We start from the raw sequence: 25,833 nt of genomic DNA, 5'->3' as shown, positions 1-25,833 counted from the left end.
TTATATGTAATCAGAATCGAGAACAGATAAAGAGAGTACTAGATAGCAAAAAGCTTAAGGAGGTCATCCCCAAACCAGTGTTACAAGAAATGTTAAATGGACTTCTTGAAGAAGAGGAAAAAAGAAAGATGAAAGAAAGAAGGAGGAGGAGTCAGAGGAAGAAAGGAGTGAGGAAGGGGAACAAAAGATAAAAAACATGAATAATTACGTGGCAATAACCATGTATTTATCAACAATTATTTTAAATGGAAACGGATTAAATGCTGTAACCAAAAACATAGGGTGGCTGAATGGATAAGAAAACAAAAGCCTTATGTATGTTGCCTACAAAAGACTCACTTCAGATAGAAAGATGCACACACAGACTGAAAGGAAAGGGATGGAAAAAGATATTTCATGAAAATGGAAATGAACAAAAATAAGTTAGGGTAGGAATACTCTTATCGGACAATACATACTTTAAAACAAATGCTTCAAAAAGAGACAAAGACCCAGTCATCTCACCTCTGCATATTTATCTGAAGAAACCCAAACCACTACTTTGATGGGTCATGTGCACTGGAGCATTATTTACAACAACCAAGATATGGAGGCAACCTATGAGGAGTCAACAGTGGGTGAATGGATAAGGGGTAGGTGGTACACATATCAATAAAACAGCCATAAAAACAATAAAATCTTGCCATCTGCAGCAACATGGATGGACCTGGAGGGTACTGTGCTGAGTTGGAGGTCAGAGAAAGACAGATGCCATATGATTTCACCTATATGTGGGATCTAGAGAGGATAAACGAACAAACAAACAGAAATAAACTCATACATACAGAGAATATTTTTATAATTGTCAGACTGAGGGGTGGGGTTGGTAGGATTTGTGAAGTGGGGAGCGTTTTGAGAGGTACAAATTGGTAGTTACAAAATAGTCATGGGGATGTGGAGTATAGCATGGGGAATATAGTCCATGATACTGTACTTAATGATGCATGGTGTCTGATGGGTACTGGATTTACCAGGGTCATCGCTTCCTAAGTTATATAAATGTCTAATCATTGTGTTGTACACCTAAAACTATATAATATTGTATGCCATTAATTCAAAAATTAAAAAAAAAGTATTTTATAAGAGTAACATGAAAAGTTGTAACATAAACTATCAGCACAATTCCGTACTAGATAACACCAATGTTTATTATTTTATTTTAAAATTTTCCATTTAAAAAAAAACAATTCACCAAAAAACTGTGTCAGGGAGAAGAAGTAGGTGCCTGAGTATGGAGAGGGAAAATGATGCTTCGAGGTAAGTGATGATGTTTTATTTCTTGCTCTGGGGTGTAGGTACTTACTTATTTGCTAAAATGTTCACTCTCTTTTGTGAGATATTCCACTGTTTAAAATTTGAGGAACACTTTAATATTTGCTGTATCTCTTTATTGACTGCTATGGATTGAGGGAGGGAGCAACAGTCCAACTTCAAAGAGAACACAATCCTATGGATATAAACTTTAATACTAAAATATTTTCTCTTAAAATTCAAGGCCAAGTAAAAGAGAAGAATATAATTACTGCATATGTAAGAAGTAATAGTGAAGTTAACTGTAATTTTTAAGAAGATTTTAAACTCTAGCCATTTTAAACTAAACAGTTTTAACCTGAAGCTAAATTTTATACACATTGTTATGGGCTATTGTTCCTGAGGTATTTGTCTTATGTCAAGAAGTAACAATACTTTTCATATTTCTGTAAATTTTAAAGTCTTACATGGTAGCAGAAAATTATTTTTTAAAAAATTCCCAGTTCTAATCATGTATAGACATCACTCACATCAGACAAGGGAAATGTTATAAACAATAGGATAAAAAAACTGAGGAGCAACTAGTGAGGCAAAACAAGAGTTTCAGATTTCACTCATGAAATTTAACATTTTTAGGCCTGCCAACACAGCAAAAAGAAGAAAATATACCCTGAAATCCAGTCTTATTAACCCACATTTTAGACAACTGATAACATGTCACTTCCAAATTTCAGTGAACATTCTTTAAATAAAGTAAGCAAATATACAGCTTTACAGTAGTTATTAGTTGGGTTGTGTTATAGGATCAAACAACAAAAGACAAATCAAAAACCACTTCTGCCAAACTGGCCTCAAATGTTTTCAGGGAAAACAAGTCTTGATTATTCAGAGACAAATAATGAAGGTTCCTATAACTAAACTTCCTACTCTGCTTTTTTCACTTCCTGCATATAAGTGCAGCAGACCAAAGAAAATAGATATATTAGCTAAACAGCACATACCTCAAAATTGGCCACATTCCACAGTCACCTGTGCTGCAGAAAATATAAGCACAATGAGTAGCATGTGAAAACGTCCAACCACTGAGCAGAGATTAATTATTACCTAAGGTTTTTCCTTCGTCCCTGTTGCACTTTGTATCTTGTTGACTATCAGAGGGATCTGTTCCACCTTTTGACCCATGGAAGCAGTACTCTGGGCTCGCCAAATTCCTGTTCTTTGTTATAAAGTTACTGTCTTCATCCTCTTCCAGTGAATGTTTGTTACTTCTGCCACCAGGATTTGAGTCATGCTGTTGAAGACTAATCTTTGACTGAGATTTACACAGCATATCTGCTTTTATTCCTATCCTGCAAATGCTCGATTCTTCCATTGTGCCAATCACAAACTAGAGGACATGAGAAAAAAAAACATATGGAGGAAGAGGTTAAGTCAAATGTAATTAAGGGAGGAAAATTATGCAGTACAGAAAAATATAGTTTTCCATCTCACTTTGCTTGTCGATGATCAAATGTACTTATTTAACATTCTGTACATGGTACAATCAATAAGCATACCATCACATGATAGGTTTTTTGTCCGCCCCATTTCACAGTGGTTTATAAATTTATAAAATACTGATGCTTCTTTGAACCTCAGATGGCAAAGGAAGAAGGTCTGTCATAATTGGGGATTACAGAACTCCAAGCTCTAACCTTTTAACAATTCCTGAGAGAATGTATCAGAATCAACTCCTGCAGAACTCTGGAATCTTCTAAAAACTTACAACACAAAATAAAAACTTACAGACAAATGAAGAGCTTAGTGAATAAAAAAGCTGCTGTGTGTTGGGAGAGAGCACTGCGTAATTTCAAACTTCCTGCCTGTAATTCCCCACATGCTAGGTCAACAGTGGCCTAAGGACAGCTGCCTACACTATCAGTGCAGGCTACCAATTCCAAGGAAACAACACAGACATTATTTTTAAAGGTTTATGGTCTCACTCAATCTTTCTTGCAGCTCCCGGAGAAACCTGTACATGAGCCAGCCTTTGTTTTATCCTTTGAAGAGTTGTCCTGAGAAAGTTTAGATAAAAACAGTGAAGGCACAAGGATGGACTTCCGTAACCAGGGGACAAAGCACAACAATCAGGCAAAACAAAACAAACAAACAAACAAACAAAAAACAGAGTAAATCCTTACAAGACAAAGAATGCAAAAGGCTATGAATACAGGCTTTTAAAAGTTACCACACAGGACTAATCTTTTATCTATGCCTGACCTTCAAACCCAAGTGAAGGTTAAGGCATCCAGGCAAACAGCCTGGCTAGGCATTCTAACCTGCTCAAAAGTAAAAGAGAAAACATGTCTGCATATGGATGTCGAACAACTCTGTCTCTTCACATCCAGTGATGTCTCCCTGTGTAGCCTGTGTATAACTGACTTTAGCCACCCTCAGAAAGAAGGCTTCGGCTAGGGCCATGGTCTGCCTATGCCCAAATAAATAAACACAAAGGCTAAATACACACAACCTAGTATGTTGGCACGCTGTGGAGAATAGAGGGACACAAGATTTTATGGTTCTGTTGGAAACAGGTACCCAAATCACTGTGCCACGGTGGTTCTGTGGCGGTGGGAAGTTAGTGAGTTCAACATGTGGGGTTTGGGCAGGATTTGATAGTAAGCAAAGGAAGCTAGACCAATCACCTTTGGGCTGAATCAATGTATTATTATTATTATTTGAATGTATAGTACAAATTGCATTATATAAAAAGTGCAATTAGCTTTGCCTTTACCATCCTAGAAGTGCCACTGGGGTTCTCTTATTTGGAAAAGCCATGAATAGAGTTCCTTTGGGGCTCAGAACCCTGAATGATTCCACTCTGCTGCAAGTCTCTGTGGTAAAGGCCAGAAAATAAGAGCAACCTCCCAGAAATCCCAGATACATTCCTTTTCAAAAGCAGCTTGCCTCTAGGCTCGTGCAAACACTGAACACCTAATCCACCGAGCCGGCTGAGTCTCTGACCTCATACTCTCCTTTTGGGTTTGTCAACTCAGTCCATAAAACTAATCATGTAATAAAGGCCAAAGATGTTTCATCTGTAAAATCAAAATCAAGTCAAGAGTTTAGCTGCCAGAACCAACAGCATCTCAACTTTACAGAGAACTATCTGCTATTGTGTTGCATATCTGTTGTCTGAAGCAAAGTCACTGGCTCAGAATATACCCCTATTAACAGTTAATCCCAAGAATGGGCTGAGACAGTTCCCATCAATTGCACCAATCACGATGTCTGCTCCTCGTCTAGTTCCTCAATTTCCCCTTAGAAAAGTTTCTCCTACTTTGGCTTACCCTTTCCAATGAAAGGGAAATCATCCTTTGGTTTTGAGATAAAACAGACACAAGAATCAATGAACCGGAAGTTAGGTCATGTGAAATTATGCAGTCTAAGAAACAGGGGAAAAAAGAAAAGAAGAAAAATCAACAGAGCTTAAGAGACTTAGGTGACACCATCAAACATACCAACACACACACACAACGGGAGGAAGGGAGAGAAAGGGGCAGAAAGCATATTTGAAGTTAGCTAAAGAGAGTCTTATATTTTATGAAAACCATTAAACTACACATGCAATAAGCTCTATTAACTCTATGATAAACTCAAAAATTAGCCTTCAAAATGAAAACTGTAAAACATTCCCAGAGACACAAAAGCCTCTAATGGATCTGCATTACCAAATAGAAAAATGGAGTACTTCAGACAGAGATGAAAGGACATTGTACATTAACTGAAAGTCATACAAAGAAATAAAGAATAAAGGAAACTGCACAGATAAATATAAAACCCAGTATTTTGTATTTTTCGTTTCTAACTCCTTTTTCCCCTACTTGACTTAAAAGACAAATGTGCAAAGCAATAATTATAAATCTACGTTATGAGTACATAATGTACAAAGCTATAATCTGACCAAAAAAGGGCAGAATTGTGTAATAGCCTATTTTCTCTTCACCGCTGAAGCTAAGCTGATGTTAATTCAAACTAGTTTGTTATAAATTTAAGAAGTCAGTTGCAATTCCCAAAGAAACACTAAGAAAATAACTACACAATGTACACAGAAATGAGAATTAAAATGCTACACTAACAAAGGAGGCAGTAATAGAGGAAATGAGAAAAAAGATAAAAGACATAAAAAACAAAGAGCACAAAGGCACTTTAAATGTAAACTGAGTACTCTCCAATCCAAAGGCAAAAAAGTGACAATTTTTTAAAAACCACAATCCAATTATATGCTATCTACAGAGACTCATTTTAGATATAAGGACACAGATAGATTGAAAGTGAAATAGAAAAGGATGTTCCATAAAAATTGTAAGCAAAAGAAAGGTAGATTGGCAATCCTACAATCAGACAAAATAGACTGGAGGGCAAAGAGTGTTACAGGAGACAAAAGCATTAAATGTTGATAAAAGGATTAGTTACTAAAAATATAAAACTGTAAATTTATCTGCAGAACTCCGAAATACAGAAGCAAAATGAAGAAAATTGAAAGAAAAAATAGGCAGTTCTAAAACAACAGAATCTAATAAAGCCGATATCCTTGACTAAACAGTCATTTTTCTGTTAATTTCCTCAATATTTTTAAAATAACAACACAATTATACATTATTTCTGCTTCCTAAAAAAAGAGCAGAGGTTAATTTCGAATTAAGAAATGTTTTTTGAAGTTATAGACCCAGAAAACATTTTTTAACTTGAAGATAATAAAGAACTTACCTAAAAGTGATTTTTACAGATGCAAGCTATTTACCCAACTATTTAAAGCGAAATTTCAAAAACTAATTAATTATGTATTTCAAGCCTATGTCATAGTCAGTTAACTGAGGAAAGAAATCAAAAGTAGAAAGATGCTCAAAAAAGCAGAAGGAAATATAGAGTACACAAAATGAGATAGTAAAAACACAAGTATTTTTATCCAGCCAATAACCAGCAAAAATTCTATTTTTATCCAGCAATTAACCAAAGATGTTCCTCATGGAGTCACTACTTTAACCTTTTAGTTGGTCATTTAAAATGTTAACTGATTAAACCTTTGCTCCTAATTCAACAACTTTCTAAGCTCATGCCCTAACAGGAATTTAGGTCTTAAGTTTTGTTTTGTTTTTAAACAGAGGTATCCCTGAGGCAAGGACCTACAAAATCACTGTCACCCCAAGTGACAATGATTAATCCCTAGAGTAAGAACTAGCACATAGTAAGAACTTTTACAATCATGCAAATTCTGGATCTTCCTTTCAAAATACACGGGGGTGTGGCGAGGGGGGGGGAAGAGAAACTGAGAAGTAGTAACACCTTCATACTGAGACACATGAAAATACTTGAGCTTCAAAACCGGGCCCCAATAAAACCGAATTCTTGACGCTCTGCTCAAATTTAAACTGGGCCTTTTGAAGTTCATTAAACATGTTAGAAAAATATTACCTTATAATTTCCTACAAGAGCGATTGTTTCAATATGTTCAAATGAAAGGCCCCTTCCCTGCAATTCTCCACTCCCGGGCTCTGAAAACCCTGGAGCAGCCCATTCATCCTGAGACCTTTATCGAATACTAAGCACCAACTGTAAAAACTTCAGATTCTCTTTCTGAAGATGGTGGCAATTTCTCTATATTTACAACGAAAACTTCTTGACCTAAGTAAAGACAGGGTAATGGTCCAGAGTGTTCCCCAAATTAATAGAGGGTAGACCCGGTAAGGGAAGCGCACAAGCACACAATTAAAGGAAAGAAGGAGGTTGAGACGAAGAACAACAAAAAAACTGAATTAGAAAGACAAGTTGTGACACGGTGATGTTTCCCAAGTCTGTCGGACCGAGGTCTAAGAAATCACCACCGCATCACTGACTCTGTGTAGGTGACTCCGAGAGTCAAACTTCCGAGAACCAAATAACCCCCGTCAGCTCCACCACCGCCTCACACCAATGAGCGTGGAGGTGGACAGCAAAGTAAGACCAGGAAAAGGGGCGCAGAGCAGCCCGCCTTCCCTCGCCATTGTCTTACTACGCAACAACCTCGCCTGTGCGGCCTGGGCTCACTATACCTAGACTTCTGCGAACCCGCCTACACCCGAGGAAGGTGGTCCCTTGTCCCACTCAGTCCGCGGAACAGCGGTGCCCACCGAGGAGAGCTCGGGGACAGCGAAGGCTGCCAGAGACAACACCAGGCTCCAGCGGCCCTGCGGCGCCTGCTCCACATGGCTATCACACCTGGCACACTGCTGCCTGGTCCCCTGACCCCTCAGTCAGGAATGCATTCTCTGTCCTCGGTCTTCACAGAGCCACGTGCTCCGAAACCCCTCCCCCACCCCAGTCAGTCCGATCCCAACACACACACACACCGTGCTCCCACAGTCGTCACCCTGTGAAGAATGAAGGCCGGATTTCCGTGTCCTGGCTTAGGTTGCACAGTAAACCTGCAAAGTTGTGAAAGGGTAGTACTCTTTCTCACCCTAGAGCCCCGCCAGGTCGCAGCAAGCAGTATGTCCGGAACTGAGGTGTTACTGGTTTTGTCGTCGTCCCAATACCTTCTGCTCTTAACAGCCTCCTCAGCAAAGGCACGGCCTTTTGCGATGATGCATCTTTTACCTGCGTCGCAGAAACATGACGCAAACAGCAAAACCCGGCACCCTGATCACAGGGTACCTCACTTCTGAAAGACAGCGTCCAATGACAGCGCGGGAGTCTGTATACGTAACCGGAAAAGGTTGGTCCAAAGGACGTAGGGAGTGGGAAGTACTGCAAGCTGGGCTGGGCTTCAGAGCCAAAGGACAAGCAGAGGGTTGAAGAGTCTGCGCAGAACCGATGGAAAAACTGACTCTGGGTGGTAAATACACAATGTGATATATGGAGTATGTGATACAGAATTGTACACCTGAAACCTGTATAACTTTACTAACAATTGTCACTCCAATAAACTTTAATTTGAAACAAAAACAAAATCAGTCCTAGCAATCTATAAGGTAATAACTCCAGAGCAAGGATGGGGACTAGTGAGAAATTCTAGTTCTGAGAAGAGTAGCTACTGTGCTGCACGTGCAGCCAACTGGGAATTGTAGTTTTCAGGGGACTATATACTGATAATAGAAGGTGCTAGAACAATTTTAGAAGTATTCCAGTGTTAGAGAGGGCAATAGATCAGAATCAGGTGAGAATAATCATAGGGCTGTGTTTCTGTTCATGCTAGGTTATCCAATGGGGCATCACCTGTTAGCCCATTTGGGGCTCAGGTGACACACTTGACGAAAAGCGGTGCTGGTTTTCAAGAATTTCAGTTTCCGTCCTCTGACATCTGCCCAGTGTCCTTTCCCTCACCAGAACATTCATCATCCTTTATCTATATGGAGCTATTGTGGAGTGGAGCTGAGTCCAGTTCTCTTTGGTTAACACATCTTGACTTAAAGCACACTGCTCCAAACTTTTGCAGTCCTTTATTTGTTGATGTAAGAATAGCCCTGAGGGTTCCTGAAGAGTGTTTCCTATTCCCACCAAATGGAATCAAGCGCCAAAAATCTCTCTCCCCCATATTTGAGATAAGATTCATTTCATAAAAGTTACCGTTTTAAAGTGTATAACTCAGCAATTTGAACTATATTCTAACATTATCAAACCATCATTACTATATAATTTCAGAAATTTTTCATCATCCACAAATAAAACATAGTATTTAAAGTTACTCCACACTCTCCCCTCACCTCAGTGATTAATTACTAATTTACTTTTTGTCTTTATAAATTTTCCTATATTTTACATTTCATATAAATGAACTATGACGTGTGGCCATTTGGGTGTTGTTTTTTTTACTATAATGATTTCAAGATTGTAGCATCTATTAGTTCTTTCCTTTTTAGGTCTCCATATTCCATTTATTATATTTACCGCATATTGTTTATCCATTCATCTGTTGATGGACATTCACGTTTCTACTTTTTGATGTTGTAAATAGTGCTGCTGTGAACATCTGTGAGTGTGAAATTGTTGGAGCATATGGCACTTCTATGTTTAACCTATTGAGGAACTGGCAAATGTTTTCCACACCACTACACAATATTATATTCCCAATACCAATAATGATTGCAATTTCTCCACATTTTCACCAACACTTACAGCCACCCTAGTGGGTGCGGAGTAGTATATTGTAGTTTTAATTTGAATTCCCGTCATAGTTTACGACATTAAGCATGTTTTTGTGTGTTTATTAGCCATTTGTTTAACTTTTTAAAGAAATGCCTGTTTATATCTTTTGCCCTTTTAAACTTTCGGTTGTCTTTTATTATTGAGTTCTTCATAAATTATGGATACAAGTCCCATATCAGATATGGTTTGTAAATAATTTCTCCATTCTGTCACTTTTTCACTTTCCTCATGGCTTCCTTTGCCCTACAAAAGATTTTAATGTTGATAAAATCCAATTTATTTTGCTCTTGTACTTTTGCTGTCATAACTTAGAAATCATTGCCCACACCTAGGAAATGATTTATGGCTATTTTTTTCTCATGAAAGTTTTATACTTTAGTTCTTATCTTAAAACCTTAAACCATTTTCAATTGATTTTATATGGTGTATGGTAGAGTCTAACTTCCTTATTTTACTTGATATACACTTATCCCAGTATGATTTGTGTAAATAACTGTTTTTCCCATATTCAATGGTTTTGACACCGTTGTTGAAAATCAACTGACCATTCTTATGACTATTTATTTCTGAACCCTACATTTTATTCATTGACATTCATGTTTATCTTTATGCAATTATCACACTGTATTTGCTTTGTAGTAAATTTGAAATTCAGGAGTATAAGATCTCCAACTTTATTTTCAGGATTGACTTGGTTTTCTGGGCCCTGTGTAATTGTAGGATAAGTTCATATATTACCAGAAAACAAAATATAGATGTCTGCCCTTTTTTTTCAGGTCTTTTAAATTTTTTTAGATCTTTTAAAATTTCCTTCAATAATATAGTTTTTATGTATAAGTATTTATAGTTTTCATGTATAAGCATTGCAATTTTTTTAATTAAAATTTATTGGGGTGACAATGGTCAACAAAACTACATAGGTTTCAAGTGCAAAATTCTATAATACATCATCTATATGTTGCATTATGTGTTCACAACCCAGAGTCAGTTCTCCTTCCATCACCACATATTTCACTCCCTTCGCATTCTTCTACCATTCTCTCTCCCCATGTACCATCTGGTAACCAATAGACTGTTGTCTGTGTCAATGAGTTTCTATTTCTTTATATGTCTTGTTCCTTTATTGGCTTCCGTTTTGTATCCCCCATATGAGTGAAGTCATGTGGTTCTGGATTTTTCTGTCTGACCTATTTCACTTAGCATAATAATCACAAGATCATTTGCATTGTCACAAATGGCAATATTTTATCTTTTCTTATGTCAGAGTAGTACTCCATTTGTCTTCATCGTGTCATCTATCCAAGGACACTTTGGTTGTTCCCATATCTTGACCTCTGTAAATAAAGCTGCAATTTACATCAGAGTACAAATACCTTTATGGATAAATATTTTCCGATTTTGGGAGGGGGCAGATGCTCAGGAGAATTGCTGGGCCATATGGTAATTCTAGTCTTAGTTTTCTGAAGAAACTCCATACTGTTTTCCATAGTAGCTGTACCAAACTACAACCCACCAACTGTGTATGAGGGTGACATATAGCAGTATAGTTTCATCCTTTTGCACATGGCTTTCCAATTTTCCAAGCACCATTTATTGAAGAGGTCTTCTTTTTATCCCTTATATATTTTTGGCTCCTTTGTCTGAAATTATGTGTCTATATGTATGTGGGTTTATTTCTAGGTTTCCAATTCTATTCTATTGGTCTCTGTATCTGTTTCTCTGCCAATACCATACTGTTTTGATTATTGTTGCCCTGTAGTACAAGCTTTAGTCATGGAGTGTGATACATGCAGCATTATTCTTTTTTCTTATGATTGTTTTGGCTATTTGGGGTCTTTTGTTTGATTCCATACAAATTTGACAATGTTTTCTTCCATTTCTTTAAAAAATGCCATTGAGATTCTGATGAAGATTGCATTAGAGCTGCATATTGTTTTGGGTAATATGGCCATTTGAACTATGTTGATTCTTCCAATCCGTGAACCCAGAATGTCTTTCCATTTCTTTGCGTCTTATTCAACTTTTCTTAAAAATATCTTCTAAATTTTGTGTGTAAGTCTTTCACATACTTTGTTAAGTTTATTCCTAAGTATGTTATTATTTTTGTTGCAATTGCAAAAAGAAGGCTTTTTTTTCCTTTTTCTGAGATTTCATTGTTAGTACATAGCCTCTCCAACACTTGTTATTTTTCTTGATGATAGACATTGTAATGGTGTGAGGTGATCTCATTGTGGTTTTTATTTGCATTGCTCTGATCATTAGTGACGTTGAGCATGTTTTCATATATCTATTGGCCATACATATGTCCTCTTTGGTGAAATGACTGTTCAGGTACACTGTCCATTTTTTATTTGCATTGTTTTTGTTGTTGAGTTGTATGAGTTCTTTATATATTTTAGATATTAGCCCATTATCAGTGACGTTGTTTGCAAAAATCTTCTCCCAATTCATTGGTTGCCTTTTATGTTGTTGATGGATCTTTTGTTGTGCAGAAGATTTTAGTTTCATATAGTCCCATTTGTTTATTTTAGTTTTTACTTCCCTTGCATTTGAGTCAAATTAATAAAATTCTCTTAGAACCCATAAGTTTAGTGCATATGTTTTCTTCTATGCAGTTTATTGTTTCAGATCTTATTCTTAGGTCTTTGATCCATTTTGAATTAATTTTGGTACATGGTGACAGACAGCAGTCTAGTTTAATTATTTTGCACGTGGCTTTCCAGTTCTTCCAGCACCATTTATTGAAGTGGGTATCTTTTCTCCATTGTATGTTTTTTGCTTCGTTAAAGATTATCTATCCCTATTTGTGTGGGTTTATTTCTAGCCTTTCAATTCTGTTCCATTGGTCTGTGTATCTGTTTTTCTCCCAATTCTGTACTGTTTTGATTTTTGTTGCTCTGTAGTACAAGCTAAAATTATGGAGTGCAATACTTCCAGCATTGTTCTTTTCTCTTATGATTGCTTTGGCTACTTAGTTTTTTGTGATTCCATACAAATTTGAAAATTTATGTTCGAATTCTTTAAAAATGCAATTGAGATTGCTTAAATAAATCTGTATATTGCTTTAGGTAATATGGCCATTTTAACTATGTTGATTCTCCCAATTCATGCACATGAAATAGCTATCATTTTTTTTGTCATCTTTAATTTCTTTTAAAATGTGTTATAGCTTTCACGTATACTTCCTTCAAGTTCTTAGAAATATATAGCCTTCCTAGCGTGAATCATGGAGTACTGGAAAATCTAAATAGACCCATCAATCGTAAGGAAATTAAATCAGTCATCCAAAACCTTTCAAAGCAAAAGTCCAGGACCATATGGCTTCACTCATGAATTCTATCAAACATTCAAAGAGGATCTAATACCTCTCCTAATCAAACTCTTCCAACAAATTGAAGAAGAGACAATATTCCCTAACTCATTTTATGAGGCCAAAACTACCATGGTACCAAAAGCTGGTAAGGATAACACAAAAAAAGAAAATTACAAACCCATATCTCTGATGAATACAGATGCAAAAATCCTAAATAAAACTCTAGAAAATTGAATGCAGTAATGAATTAAAAGACATTACATCACAACCAAGTAGGGTTCATACCAGGGTCAAAAGGATCGTTCAACATATGAAAATCGATCAATGTGATACACCACATAAACAAAATAGAGGACAAAAATCATATGATTATGTATGTCAATAAAGCCTGCTGTCATTGGCTTCTTCTTTTAAGTTCTTTAAGCTGTAACGTATGGTTGTTGATCTGAGATTTTTCTTGTTTGTTGAGATAGGCCCATTATTATATAAATTTCCCTCTTAGTATGGCTTCAGAGCATTCCAATAATTTTGATAGGATGCATTTTCTTTTTCTTTATTAAAGTTTGTTGGGGTGACAATTGTTAGTAATGTTACATAGATTTCAGGTGTACAATTCTGTATTACGTTATCTATAAATTCCATCGTGTGTTCACCACTCAGAGTCGGTTCTTCCATCACCATATATTTGATCCCCTTTACCCTCATCTACCACCCCTCTCCCCCTTTACCCTCTGGTAATCACTAAACTATTGTCTGTGTCTATGAGTTTTTGTTTCTCATTTGATTGTCTTGTTCTTTTGTTGTTTTTGGTTTATATACCACATATCAGTGAAATTATGTGGTTCTCCGCTTTTTCTGTCTGACTTATTTTGCTTAGCATTATAATCTGAAGATCCATCCATGTTGTCACAAATGGTCCATTTCATCTTTTCTTACCACCGAATAGTATTCCATTGGGTATATATAACACAACTTCTTTATCCATTTATCGAAGGACATTTTGGTTGTTTCCATGTCTTGGCCACCGTAAATAAAGCTTCAATGAACATAAGAGTACATGTGTCTTTGTGTATATGTGTTTTCAGATATTTTTGCTAGATACCTAGGAGTGGGATTGCTGAATCATACATTAATTCTATTTTTAATTTTTTGAGGAACCTCCACACTGCCTTCCAAAGTGGCTGCACCAGTTTGCATTCCCACCAACAGTGTATGAGGGTTCCTTTTTCTCCACATCCTCTCCAACACTTGTTACTATTTGTCTTGTTGATGATAGCCATTTTTCTGGAGTGAGGTGATATCTCATTGTGGTTTTTATTTGCATTTCTCTGATGATTAATGATGTTGAGCATTTTTTCGTATGTCTATTTGCCATTTGTATGTCTTCTTTGAAGAAATGTCTCTTTAGGTCCTCAGCCCATTTTTCAATTGGGTTATTTGTTTTTTTGTTGTTGAGTTGCATGAGTTCCTTGTATATTTTGGATATTAGCCCCTGATTGGAGGCACTGTTTGCAAAAGTCTCTCCCATTCAGTTGGTTGCCTCTTTATTTTGTCGATGGTTTCTTTTGCTGTGCAGAAGCTTTTAAGTTTCAGATAGTCCCATTCGTTTATTTTAGCTTTTACTTCCATTGCCTATGGAGTCAAATTTATAAAATGCTCTTTGAACCCAAGGACCATAAGTTTAGTACCTATGTTTTCTTCTATGCAGTTTATTGTTTCAGGTCTTATGCTTAAGTCTTTGATCCATTTTGAATGAATTTTGGTACATGGTGACAGATAGCAGTCCAGTTTCATTCTTTCGCATGTGGCTTTCCAATTCATCCAGCACCATTTATTGAAGAGGCTGTCTTTTCTCCATTGTATGTTTTTGCTTCTATGTCTAAAATTATCTGTCCATATTCATGGGGGTTTATTTCTGGGTTCTCAATTCTATTCCATTTCTCTACGTGTCTGTTTTTCTGTCAATACCATGCTGTTTTGATTGTTGTTGCCCTTTAGTCCAAGCTAAAGTCAGGGAGTGTGATACCTCCAGGATTGTTCCTTTTCCTTAAGATTGCTTAGGCTATTCAGGGCCTTTTGTGGTTTCAAACAAATCTGATAATTTTTTTGTTCCATTTCTTTAAAAAATGCCATTGGGATTTTGATGGGGATTGCATTAAATGTGTATATTGCTTTGGGTAATATGGCCATTTTAACTATGTTGATTCTTTCAAGCCATGAGCACAGAATGTTTTTCCATTTTTTTGTGTCTTCTTCAATTTCTTTAAAAATGTCTTGTAGTTTTCAGCATATAGGTCTTTCACATCCTTGGTTAAGTTTATTCCTAGGTATTTTATTCTTTTTTCTGCAATTGCAAAAAATTGTTTTTTGTATTTCTTTTTCTGAGATTTCATTGTTAGTATATAGGAAGGCAATGGACTTTTGTGCGTTGATTTTGTAGCCAGCAACTTTACTGTATTCGTTGATTGTTTCTAATAGCTTTTTGGTGGTCTTTAGGGTTTTCTATATATAGCATCATGTCATCTGCAAAGAGTGATAATTTAACTTCTTCATTCACAATTTGGATGCCTTTTATTTCTTTCTCTTGCCTGATTGCTCTGGCGGTGACTCCAACACTATGTTGAAAAACAGAGGTGATAGGGGACAGCCCTGTCGTGTTCCTGAACATAGAGCAAAGGGCTTCAGTTTTTCACTGTTAGTTATGAGATTAGCTAAGGGTTTGTCGTATAAGGCCTTTGTTATGTTAAGGTATCCATTGTGTCTATTTCTAATGCTGTACACCACTTCTTGTAACTATGTATATACATAGTTACATATATATGTAACATATATATACACACATATATATAATTGTATATATATATACATATATATATATAATTGTAGTTGACATTCTTTCACTCTCTTTAAGTGAAGGAGATGGGCTTTATTGCGTTCTATTATTTCAGAGCTACCTATTTTTTTCTTCAATTCTGTTTCTTGTTCCTTCTGTATTTTGGAATTCTGTTGTTTCTGCAGACAAAGTTACAGTTGTTTCATGCTTTTTGTGACTGATCATTTTTATCAACATTTAACGGTTTAGTCTCTTGAAACAATTTGTGCCTTCGTCTATTTTGTCTGTCTGTGGGATTGCCACTTTACCTTTCTTTTGTTTATTATTTTTATGGAATAGCTTTTACTGTCATTTCACTTGCAATCTATTTGTGCCTTTACATCTAAAGTTGGTCTCTTGTTGATAGCCTACAATTGGAATATGATTTTCAAAACTTATCTGTCACTTTTTTACCTTTTGATTGGAGAGAACACTTCTTACATTTAAAGTAGTTAATGATAGGGCCTTTTCTTGTATCATTTTGCTCTTTTTCATGTTTTTTATCTTTTTTTCATTTCCCCCATTACTGCCTCCTTTGGTAGTGTAACATTTTAATTCCATTCTGATGTCGTCTTTAGTGTACATTGTGTAGTTAGTTTCTTAGTGGTTCCCTGGAGATTGCAACTGACATCTTAAATTTATAACAAACTAGTATGAATTAACATTAACTTAGCTTCAGTAGTTAAGGGAAAACCCGCTCCCACACAATTCAGCTTGCTATAGGGGCATATTCTGCATTTTTAGTGCTTGATGACAGGTCAGCCAGAATTCAGGGGTCTGTGAGAAGGAGAGAAGCTTGAGTAAAAAGTGCAAGACAAGGCAGTAAGTACGGAATGGGCAGTTGTGGACACCTAACTCTGGAAATCAGATTCTCAACCCTCCCTAGGGTTTGTGGTTGCTGCTTGTTGTGGGTTGTAGTTCTGTGTTTAGTTCTGGTTTATATAATGATCTGCTTTGTAAAAGTTGTACAGTAGTTCCCACCTTATGGGTGGGGAATACATCCAAGACCTCCAGGGCATGGCCGAAATCATGGATAGTATGGAACCCTACGTATACTATGTTCTTTCCTATACATACATACCTGTGACAAAGTTTCATTTACATTAGGTTAGTCAGTAAGAGACTAACAACACTAATAAAAAAGAGAATAGTTACAACGATGTACTGTAAAACAAAGTTGGGAATGTGATTGCTCACTTTTTCTCTCTAGTAATTTCTTTAGTTTTCAGTCCAAACCTATCCCTGAATTTCTGTTCCATCTCTTGTAGTAAATTATTTGGTGTCAATTGTGTCAGGGATGCCTTGTTGAAGTCTTTGTGTAGGCTCAATGCTGTGTGGTACAGCATGCTGCTTGCTGTGAGTCAGAACTTGTTTTCTGTTCATGTATTCCATCCTCAAATTTAATGCACATTTTCCTTCTTAACAAAGTGTGTATCATATACTGTGTCCATAACTTTTGCAGTTTGAGGTCTCAACAAAACTAGCTGGGATATCTTTTTCCTTCTCAGTTTCATAGACAGAATGTTCACTCTTACCGTAGATCTTAGAAACCTCAGCATAGAATTTCTTTTCTTTTCTTAATATGGTGAAACCTTTCACCTTTGACTTTAGAGCCTCTCTTTGTCATACCCAAATAGCCCACCTCATTACTCTTGTGCTTTGGGGACATTATTAAGGTCATTAAGGATAACTTGACCACAAGCACCACAATACCGTGAGAATCAGAGTGATAACCAAAAGGGCTTCTTGGTGACTATTGGGTGGGTAGAGTACACTGCATGGATACACTAGACAAAGGGATGACTCACGTATTAGGAGGGAAGGAGCAGGAGCATTGTGTTTCATCACACTCCTCAGAATGGTGCATGATTTAAAACTTTGTGAATTTACAAATTGTTTATTTGACTTCAGGTAACTGAAACTGTAGAAGGTGAACCAGTGGATAAGCGGGTTTTTAATTATAATACAACTCTGTTCCTTGTCCTGTGTGGTCTCTGAATTCTCTGCTGTTAGACCAGAAGTCAGCTACTGATTTGAAAACCATTTCCTTGAAGCATGGAGCAACAAAACAAAACAACAAACAAACACAATCCTGTAGTCTTTGTAAAATTGGCTTTGTTCGGGAAACACCCTAAACTATTTTTAAAGCTAGGCCCTTTGAAACTTGCTTTAGTTTGTACTTCCTCTGGTTCATTTATAACCAGATGTTATACATAAAACTAGGGCATTTGAAACTTGCTTTAGTTTGTACTTCCTCTGGTTCATTTATAACCAGATGTTATACATAAAACTTTGGTCTTTTGAGGACTTTTCTGAGTAAGCATCCTTCCTGGGACATGTGTATGGACTTCTAGACGACCTGAAATACCTGGAGCCTTTTAAAAACCTAGTCTTTCATGTAGCTTCTTTTCTAGCCTCCTTCTTTCCAGGCTTTTGATTCTGTCTGCCACTTGTGCTGTGTATTATTATATTCCTTAGCCCAGGTAGGCATGGTAGTTGTTTCAGCATTTCACACCAAGAATCTACACCAGTCCTGAGAAAATTCTGAGGCTGGCGAAACAGACATAATCCCAGAGCCACTCCTCAGGGAGCTGCCATGTACTTCAAAACCCACCACAGATGCTCCTAAGAGCAAGGTCTCTAGTCACCCACTCAGGCATCAGCAAACCACGCCAAAAAAGCTAGCCACGTCCAAGCTCGGGATAAGGGAATAGTAGGCAGGTAAGTTAAAAAGGCACAGTGTTCTTTTCCTAAAATGTAACAGCCGCTTTCTTCATAAATACTTCCCTGATTGTGGTAAATTTTGATTCGAATCCAAAATTTCAGGACACTTTTTGCCACTTTAATCATTGCTTTAGTGTAGGATTGTAGTTTTGGAAGTGCCCCCAACACACACACACACACACACACCCACACCCACACCCACACACACACACACACACACACACACACACACAGAGTATTCAGTAAGGTGCTACTCTGCAGTATAAGCTTATCTTCATAAAGTAGTAAAATAGTTATATTGGATAAGAAGTTTGATTAAAATTTAATACTGCTTCAGTGACAGAGCTCCTACTCAGTGATGTTTCTCAGTAGTTCCTGTATGACTGTAACTGATAGTACAAAACAGACCTTACTTCATGGAATGTAGTCATGTAAAGTAATTTTTAAGGAAATGTCCCAAACAAACTCCTTTGCCTCCTTTTTCTTCTCACCCTCCACTTCCTTTTCCTTTGTTCCTAATATGATTGTCAGTAACTTTTAGAAAATATAATGGATGTAACTGTATTTAAAATGGGTAAAGTGTTCTAAGTATTTAATACATTTTCAACAGCATTGCACACCAACAATGTTTAAATTTTCCAAGGAGGCATATTCAAGTGAAATGATATTTTTAGACAATGGAATTATATTTTTATGCTTCAATCCATTTCCTAGATGAATTTATGTTGGCATTTATCCCTATGTAAAAGTATTGGGATGGAAAAGATTTACTTATCAAGTGACCAAGGCAGTAACCCTGTGTAACGAGGATAATTTGTATTAGTACTTATTATCTTGGGTGTTTCTATGAAAACCATATGATATTTTTGAAATATGCCAATAGGGCATTCACTCTCCCTGCTTTTCATCCTTAAGTCTGCCATAAATAGTATTTATTTGCTACGTTGACTTTTTCCCCCTGATCTTATAAGGTTGAAGAGTTTGTTAGGGAAGTTGCTAGAAGTTGTACCAGAAGTTTAAAAGATTATTTTTTCCTTAAGAATTTAACTGTGGACCACGTTGATGAGACTGTGTGTGGTAGCCAGAATAATCTCCTCATACAGATGCCCATGTCCTAGTATCTGAAACCTGAGACCGTTACCGACATGGCAAAAGGGACCTTCCATCTATGATTTTGTAGGATCTTGAGATGGGGAGATTGTCCTGTGTGTATGCAAGTGAGTTCTCATAATAAGAAAGCAGGAGGGTCAGAGTCAGAGAGAGAGATGTGATGATACAAATAGATGAGAGAGAGAGAGAGAGAGAGAGAGAGAGAGAGAGAGAGAGAGAACACAGATTGAACTATGAAAATGCTATCTTGCAGACTTTAAGAATGGTAAAGAAGTGGTGAGTCAAGGAAAGCAGGTGGCCTCTAGAAGCTGGAAAGACAAGGAAATAGATTCTATTCTGCCCTAGAGTCTCCAGTAGGAACATGACCCATCTGACCCATTTTGAACTTCTCACCCACAGATGTGTAAGACAATGTGAATTTATGATCCAATAAGTTTGTGGTAACTTGTGACAACCATAATAGGAAACTGTTGTCATGCAGCAGCCTAGTTGACTGTCCTTCATGCCTTTCCCTAAGTAAAGAAGAGTCTGTGAAACTGTGCCTTTCTGGGACTTTGTTTCATTCTTATGCTTGCACCTCAGGTCTCTCTGTTTGGCCCCCAAAAGATTGTTGGTGAGCCCAAGACGGGTAAGATTTCTCATGGGAAAGACAACCTAAGACAGGCGGATCCATGTGGGGACCCCCATGAGCTACCAAGAAAAATATGGAAAGGGGCATTATCTCTTTCCCCTGTTCAAAGAGAGCTACTGCTGACACTGGCTTTCACTCTCACCTGACTGTGAGAGAAGTTAGGAGAGTGGTAATATCAGGTCTCCCTGTTTAGCTCAGCAACAAAGTTTTATCATGAGAGACTTGTCCCCAGGAGAGTACATACCTTAATTAAGCCATCATGGGACTTTCTACATCAGCTGCTTGCCTGCTGGGATAATTGGTTTGAGTCACCTTTGTGACATGATGTATGAGTTTCACAGACCATGGAAAAAATAATTTTTACTTCCTTGTATAATCAATAAAAGCCACCAGTCGGCCTGATTCTGTGCTCCAGTCTTGCATGACTGCGAGACCGTTGGCCCTCTGTGATTTGACTGCATTAAGCCTCTGTTTCTTTCCTTTTAAAACTTAACCTAACATCGCCCCTTCTTGTTCCCTCACTGCCCATGTTGTGCTGGACATGACAGGAAACTAATACACATGCATTTTGTAAAATGTCCTCATTCACAAATCACATAACAGGTCTGCAGCTGGGCAACAGTTTTTATTCATTATATCTAATCTTCTTACAACTCTGTAAGGTATGTACTGTACACTCAGTTTACAGATAAGGAAGTGTAGAGATTGACCTCTCTCCATGGTGAGGTAATTGGTATATTCCAAGATTGTGCCATTTTGGCCCCAAAGGTGTTATGCTTTCCATATGTCTCATGTTCTCTTAACACAGTTGTTGAGGGTAGTAAAGAGCAAAAATAAGCTTCTCTTGAATGTGAGCAAAAATTGGTGGTAGATAAATGAATAATAGTGTTTGCTAAATGAAAATAAACTATTAAGCCTAGTAGAGTTCAGTGATTAGTAGGTATCATAAATGAGTAGGCAGATTTTTAGGCCTCATACTTCTTGTTTCATTCATTTGGCCCTTAGCGGATTTTAAAATATATGAATTAGGAATTGTGCTGTACTGTAACTTCCTGCAGAGTAATTCATAGTAACCTGGAACTGCCTCCAGGGTAACTTGGAAAAATTGAAACGGTGAGGAGATTTATGATGCCGGTTTTTTGAAGTGTCAAGTGGAGAGACCTGTTTTGACTTCTGTTAAATGAACTCTACTCAACATAGTGTTAACAAATGTTAAAGTGTTCTGAGTAAGAAGAGCAAGTACAAAAGGGAAGACTTGATGTTTCAGAGGTGCATCATGATTGGTCCCCGTGGAGCGGGGGATGGGGTGGCATTACAAAATGGGGACAGAGTTGTTTCACTTAGCTAACCCATAAAACGTAAAGGACCATTTTGCATTTAGGAGTCTGTGGCTTAAAGATGTTAATAGAGCAACCTTGCCCCTACCCCTCTGCATATTTATTGGACATTAAAATCTGATTTCCTGATCATTTCCTGCCAAAATCAGTGTTTAGGCTTGTATGTATGTCACTCAGATTGCAAATAATCATTGTGTTACAGTGAGAGCTAGATGTGATTTTTAGCCTCTTTCAGTTTTACAGTGAAAATAGCTACAGGTGTTAGATCTGAAAAGTAATCAGTTTTGCTTCTCTTAAAAGGTTAATGTAATATGTGATGTGACATGCTATCATTTTACAACCTGGTAGTATAGAATCAGCTCTGAACTATGCTACTCCTATGGAAGTTATGCAACTAAACAAGACTGCTTAATTACTAGCTGTTTTCCAAACTGTGTTGCTAGTTTCTGGCTTCTTCACTGGTTGAGAAAATTACGTTTTCTCATCCCTAAGTTTAGCATGGGTTACTTAGTACCTATTAGTGCCTCTCTGTAGCCTTCAGTGTACTGCCTCAGCGACTTCGTAAGTCTTTAGACTGATGACAGGTAGTACATGCAGTCACTCCTAGAATGCTCCGTGTGGTCTTTAGTGTACTGCATCGTGACTCTCAGTCCTTAGACGGCCGACAGGTAGTATATGCAGTCACTCCTAAAATCCTCTGTTGCCTCCATTTTAGTATCCATCTGAATTCAGCTATTGCTGTGGAAGTATGTACTCTTTGGAATGTTAAAGATAGCAATGATAACTTGTTCTCATTTTTCCATATCTTTGGTTCACCTCCTTGGACACACTTGTTAAAGTTAGCTCATCCCTGAGGCTGTGTGTGTGTCAAAACTGCTTGAGGATTATTTCTGCGGACTGAGTGAGGAAGTAAGTGACATGCTGTTGGAGATGGTTTAGTGAGGGTGAGACAGAGCAGTAAAGACCTTGAGAGAATATTTTATATCTGTTCTCCCTCACCACCCATTTGGGTTATACTGGTTTGATGCACTACCCACTTATCAAAAACAGAGACCTATTTATTAGTTATAATATGACCAGGAAGGAGGTGGTTCTTCTCTTCCTGTTCTCTGACTCTGTCCCACGGAATTTTCTCTGAAGTTGGACGTGTCTGATAATGTGTGTGAAGGTATGGAGCCTTGCTAGACCATGTCTTTATTTCTACTGGTTCCCTGTCTCTACCCTTGTTACACCCAGGGCAGCAGTTCTCAAATTTTGTGCCGAAGACATTATTTACACGTGACTTAATTTTACTTAAACTTTAATCAGAAATTACTGAGGACTCCAGTGTGTAATCCTAAGCCCCATCAGTGAACCTGGAATGTGTTGATGTGGAAACCCAGTGATCTGTTTTATGCTTTAAGAGGATATCGTACGTTTCAGTCATTTTTTGTAAGGCATTGTCATTTGGAAAAGATTGATTCACTGCGTGGTGTATGTCTTCCAGCTGCTGTTATACAGTACTAAAAATTCTCATTTCTTAATATAAATACCAGTCTCATCACAAAAGTTTTTAAGTACTGGAAGCTGCCAAAGTCACAGTGGCTGATTGAAAATTTCCAAAATTCTAGTTTTCATCTGAAGTGTGTTTCGGTGTTATCATTGCAACCAATATTGTCAGATGGAATTGATGGAACTTAACCATTTTCTAGAAATGGGTCTCACATTCCAATTCTGAATGATCAGAAGAACAAGAAACAGTGAAGGTTCAGAAATTTTAATTTACTTGCAATCTACTGATTTTTACGATAGCATTTACTGAGTGTTCACCTTTGCACTTGTATCTTGAGCCTCAGTTCCTAATGCATGATGTAAATTGAATCAGATGATACTTGAATCATAGAAAGGGGGTCCTAAGCTGAGTACCTGAGTCTTTCATAATCGATGGTGTGTTAGGGGGACTAGTGGCTGCTCAAATATGTAGATCTAAGGCAGGGACCTGATAATTATTGTGTTGGCCAAAGGGATTTGCATAGATTTGATTGCATAGATTAGGATTTTGAGGGACTATCCTGGATCGTCAGGGTAAGCCCAGTGAAATCACAAGGATCCTTATAAATGAAAGAGCAAGAGTTGCGTCAGATCCAGAAAGATAACATAACGCATATGATTTGAATCATCGTTACTGGATTTGATGATGGAGAAAGGGGCCATTAGCCAAGGAATGCAGGCAGCTTCTTGAAGCTGGAAAAGGCAAGGGAACAGATTCTACCATAGAGCCTCCACAAGAAATAAAGGAGAATAAATGAGATAAGCCACTAAGTTTGTGGTCATTTATTACAGCAGCAGTTGGAAGCATGGGCAGGGAGCAAACCTGTCCATTATTTCAGAAGTAGACGCCATTTCTACAGCTTTTCCAAGGCTATTTGCTATGTGGGCACCCTTGAAAAGACAGTAGGACACAAAGACATTCAGTGCCTCTGCTGTCAGGAGAAGCATAAACACTGTCGTGGGTTCTGATGAGTTTCCCATTGAGGTCCCAACACCGTTGGGCACAGTGTTTAATCTGACCAATGTAGGCTGGAACCAAATCTTTTCACTTTGTCTCAGAAGATACTATTAACAGGTCCCCGGGCCTCAGGAAGAGCCCAAGCTGTAGGCTTAGAGTCCCATACCTAATCAGCTGAGCAAATCTCATAAACCACTAGAGTAGAGTCTACTGCAAAATGCAAGATGGCTTTCTCCTTGAAGGCTCTGCATTTACCTTTCCACTTGGCCTGAGTTATTAATCCAGCTGCTGCAGGATGTATTTGTGAATGGCCCACAAGCAGAAAGTCTGGGGCAATTTTATCTCACCAGTAACTCCAGCCAAAGAGTTGAGACTCAACCTGAAATGATCAATGACTGACATTCAGGTTATGGACAGATTTTTAAACTCACTTTTGCTAGTGAATGATTCCCATTATGGGGATAACTACCTGCAGTGTGGACATTATCCAGGAGTACTTGTGTCTCTAGTGAGTTCATCCACGGAGCCAAAGGTAGCCTAATTTTGGAGTGCAGTTCACAGTTGTCTGAGGTGTGCTTGGCTGCTGGTTTTGTTTCCTTAAGTACTTGGTGATCTATTATGATCAGACCTAAGGTGGAAGATACAGTGTTTTCTGGACAGGTGCAAGTTAATAAGCCTGGCTTCTATGCAAGAAAGGGCCCACATGAACCTCTGGTAGAAAGTGTTAATTATGATTGTTGGGATTCCTCAAGTGAGACTTAAATCGTGTTCCCAAGTTGGCAAAGTTGTAAAATGCCTTACGGCTTGGCTCCCTAGCCAGCTGGTAAGCCTTAGGATTTCCCGTTGAGTAATTGAACCCCATTCTTTTTGAAGGGTCTGCCTATGTCCACTCAGTCCAGTATATCCTGTCTGTCCATGACACCAGCTGCATGCATTCATCTACCCTGGGATGACTCAGTAATGACTATATAGAAGGATGAAGGGGGTGCATTTCCTGATGTTCACAGTGTTTTATTTGGGAGATGTACGAGCTGGGACAGCCACTGCTGTTTTCCATTTGAGGAGCACTCAAATTGTCATCTCAGCTGCCTGGCTGGAAGGCATTTTCAGCAGTCAATTAAATCCAAAAGGGATTATTGCAACAGTTTGGGAGGACTGCACTAGCACATTTATTTTTTTAATGAAGAAGGCTCCAAAGGAAGTTTTGAAAGACACAGTATGATTTGTGGTTCTTGCTCCCTCATATTCCGTACAGTATAACATGTTACTTCCCCAGTGACTCAATATTTTAACTGCCACAAGTATATTTCTAGTAGCCATGAGTTCACCTTTTGTTCAGTCATGCTCTACTCCCAGTAATCATTTTGTCCAGAAAGGTGAGGTGCTAGAGGGATGAGGGAATTTTTATAAGCCTTGTGGAGATCTATTATGTCTTCTTGTTGGATGTATAAGGGCCACGGTAAGGAGACTACATAGGCATTGTACTCAACAGGTAGTCATTCCCTTGAGATTTAAGCTCTTGTCAGTCTCAAAAGAGTCCAGGTAGTGAACCAAACTTTAAATCTTTTTGTGTGTCATTTCTACATGGTCTGACTTGATTTCACCATTTGGGAAAGAAAGAAGCATCAGCCTAAAATGTTCAAGGTTCTTTGAATGTGAAACTAAGTGTTGAATTATCAAAATAGTTTTATATAACCCTGCACCCCTTTTGTCCTGATCACTGTCCAGGCAGAGACTGAGGAGGTTGACACCATTCTGGGTCTGTTGCACTCAAAGGCCCAACTTGCCTTTCCAGGGTGTGTAGATAAGAAGATGAGGGAGGGAAGTAATCCCAGGAATCTTCTAGTGTCAAACTTTTTTTATTCGTTTTAGGTGTACCAAACAATGTAATAGTTACACATTTAT

The 25,833-nt window shown here is 37.7% G+C and overlaps 1 protein-coding gene and 1 pseudogene across 2 annotated transcripts in view; one reads left to right on the top strand and one right to left on the bottom strand.

Annotated features, from left to right (window-relative positions):
• Positions 1-7,922, bottom strand: part of LOC141569539 (gamma-taxilin-like) — a 79,024-nt gene extending 71,102 nt beyond the window's left edge. Inside the window, exons 1-2 of one of the 2 annotated variants that reach the window (XM_074323197.1) lie at positions 7,769-7,916; positions 2,395-2,677 (exon numbers count right to left, since the gene is read on the bottom strand). In XM_074323197.1, the coding sequence (XP_074179298.1) occupies positions 2,395-2,662 (268 nt within the window). In that variant the 5' untranslated portion in view covers positions 2,663-2,677; positions 7,769-7,916. Of the gene's footprint in view, positions 1-2,394; positions 2,678-7,768 lie in introns of both variants that reach the window. The other variant, XM_074323198.1, reaches the window with a different exon arrangement.
• Positions 7,893-25,833, top strand: part of LOC141569623 (gamma-taxilin-like) — a 52,067-nt pseudogene continuing 34,126 nt past the window's right edge.

The sequence above is a fragment of the Rhinolophus sinicus genome, chromosome X (genome assembly GCF_036562045.2).
Source record: "Rhinolophus sinicus isolate RSC01 chromosome X, ASM3656204v1, whole genome shotgun sequence".
In the NCBI taxonomy this organism is placed as follows: domain Eukaryota; kingdom Metazoa; phylum Chordata; class Mammalia; order Chiroptera; family Rhinolophidae; genus Rhinolophus; species Rhinolophus sinicus.
The sequence above is the reverse complement of the archived record's forward strand: the minus strand, read 5'-3'. Positions and strand labels throughout refer to the sequence as shown.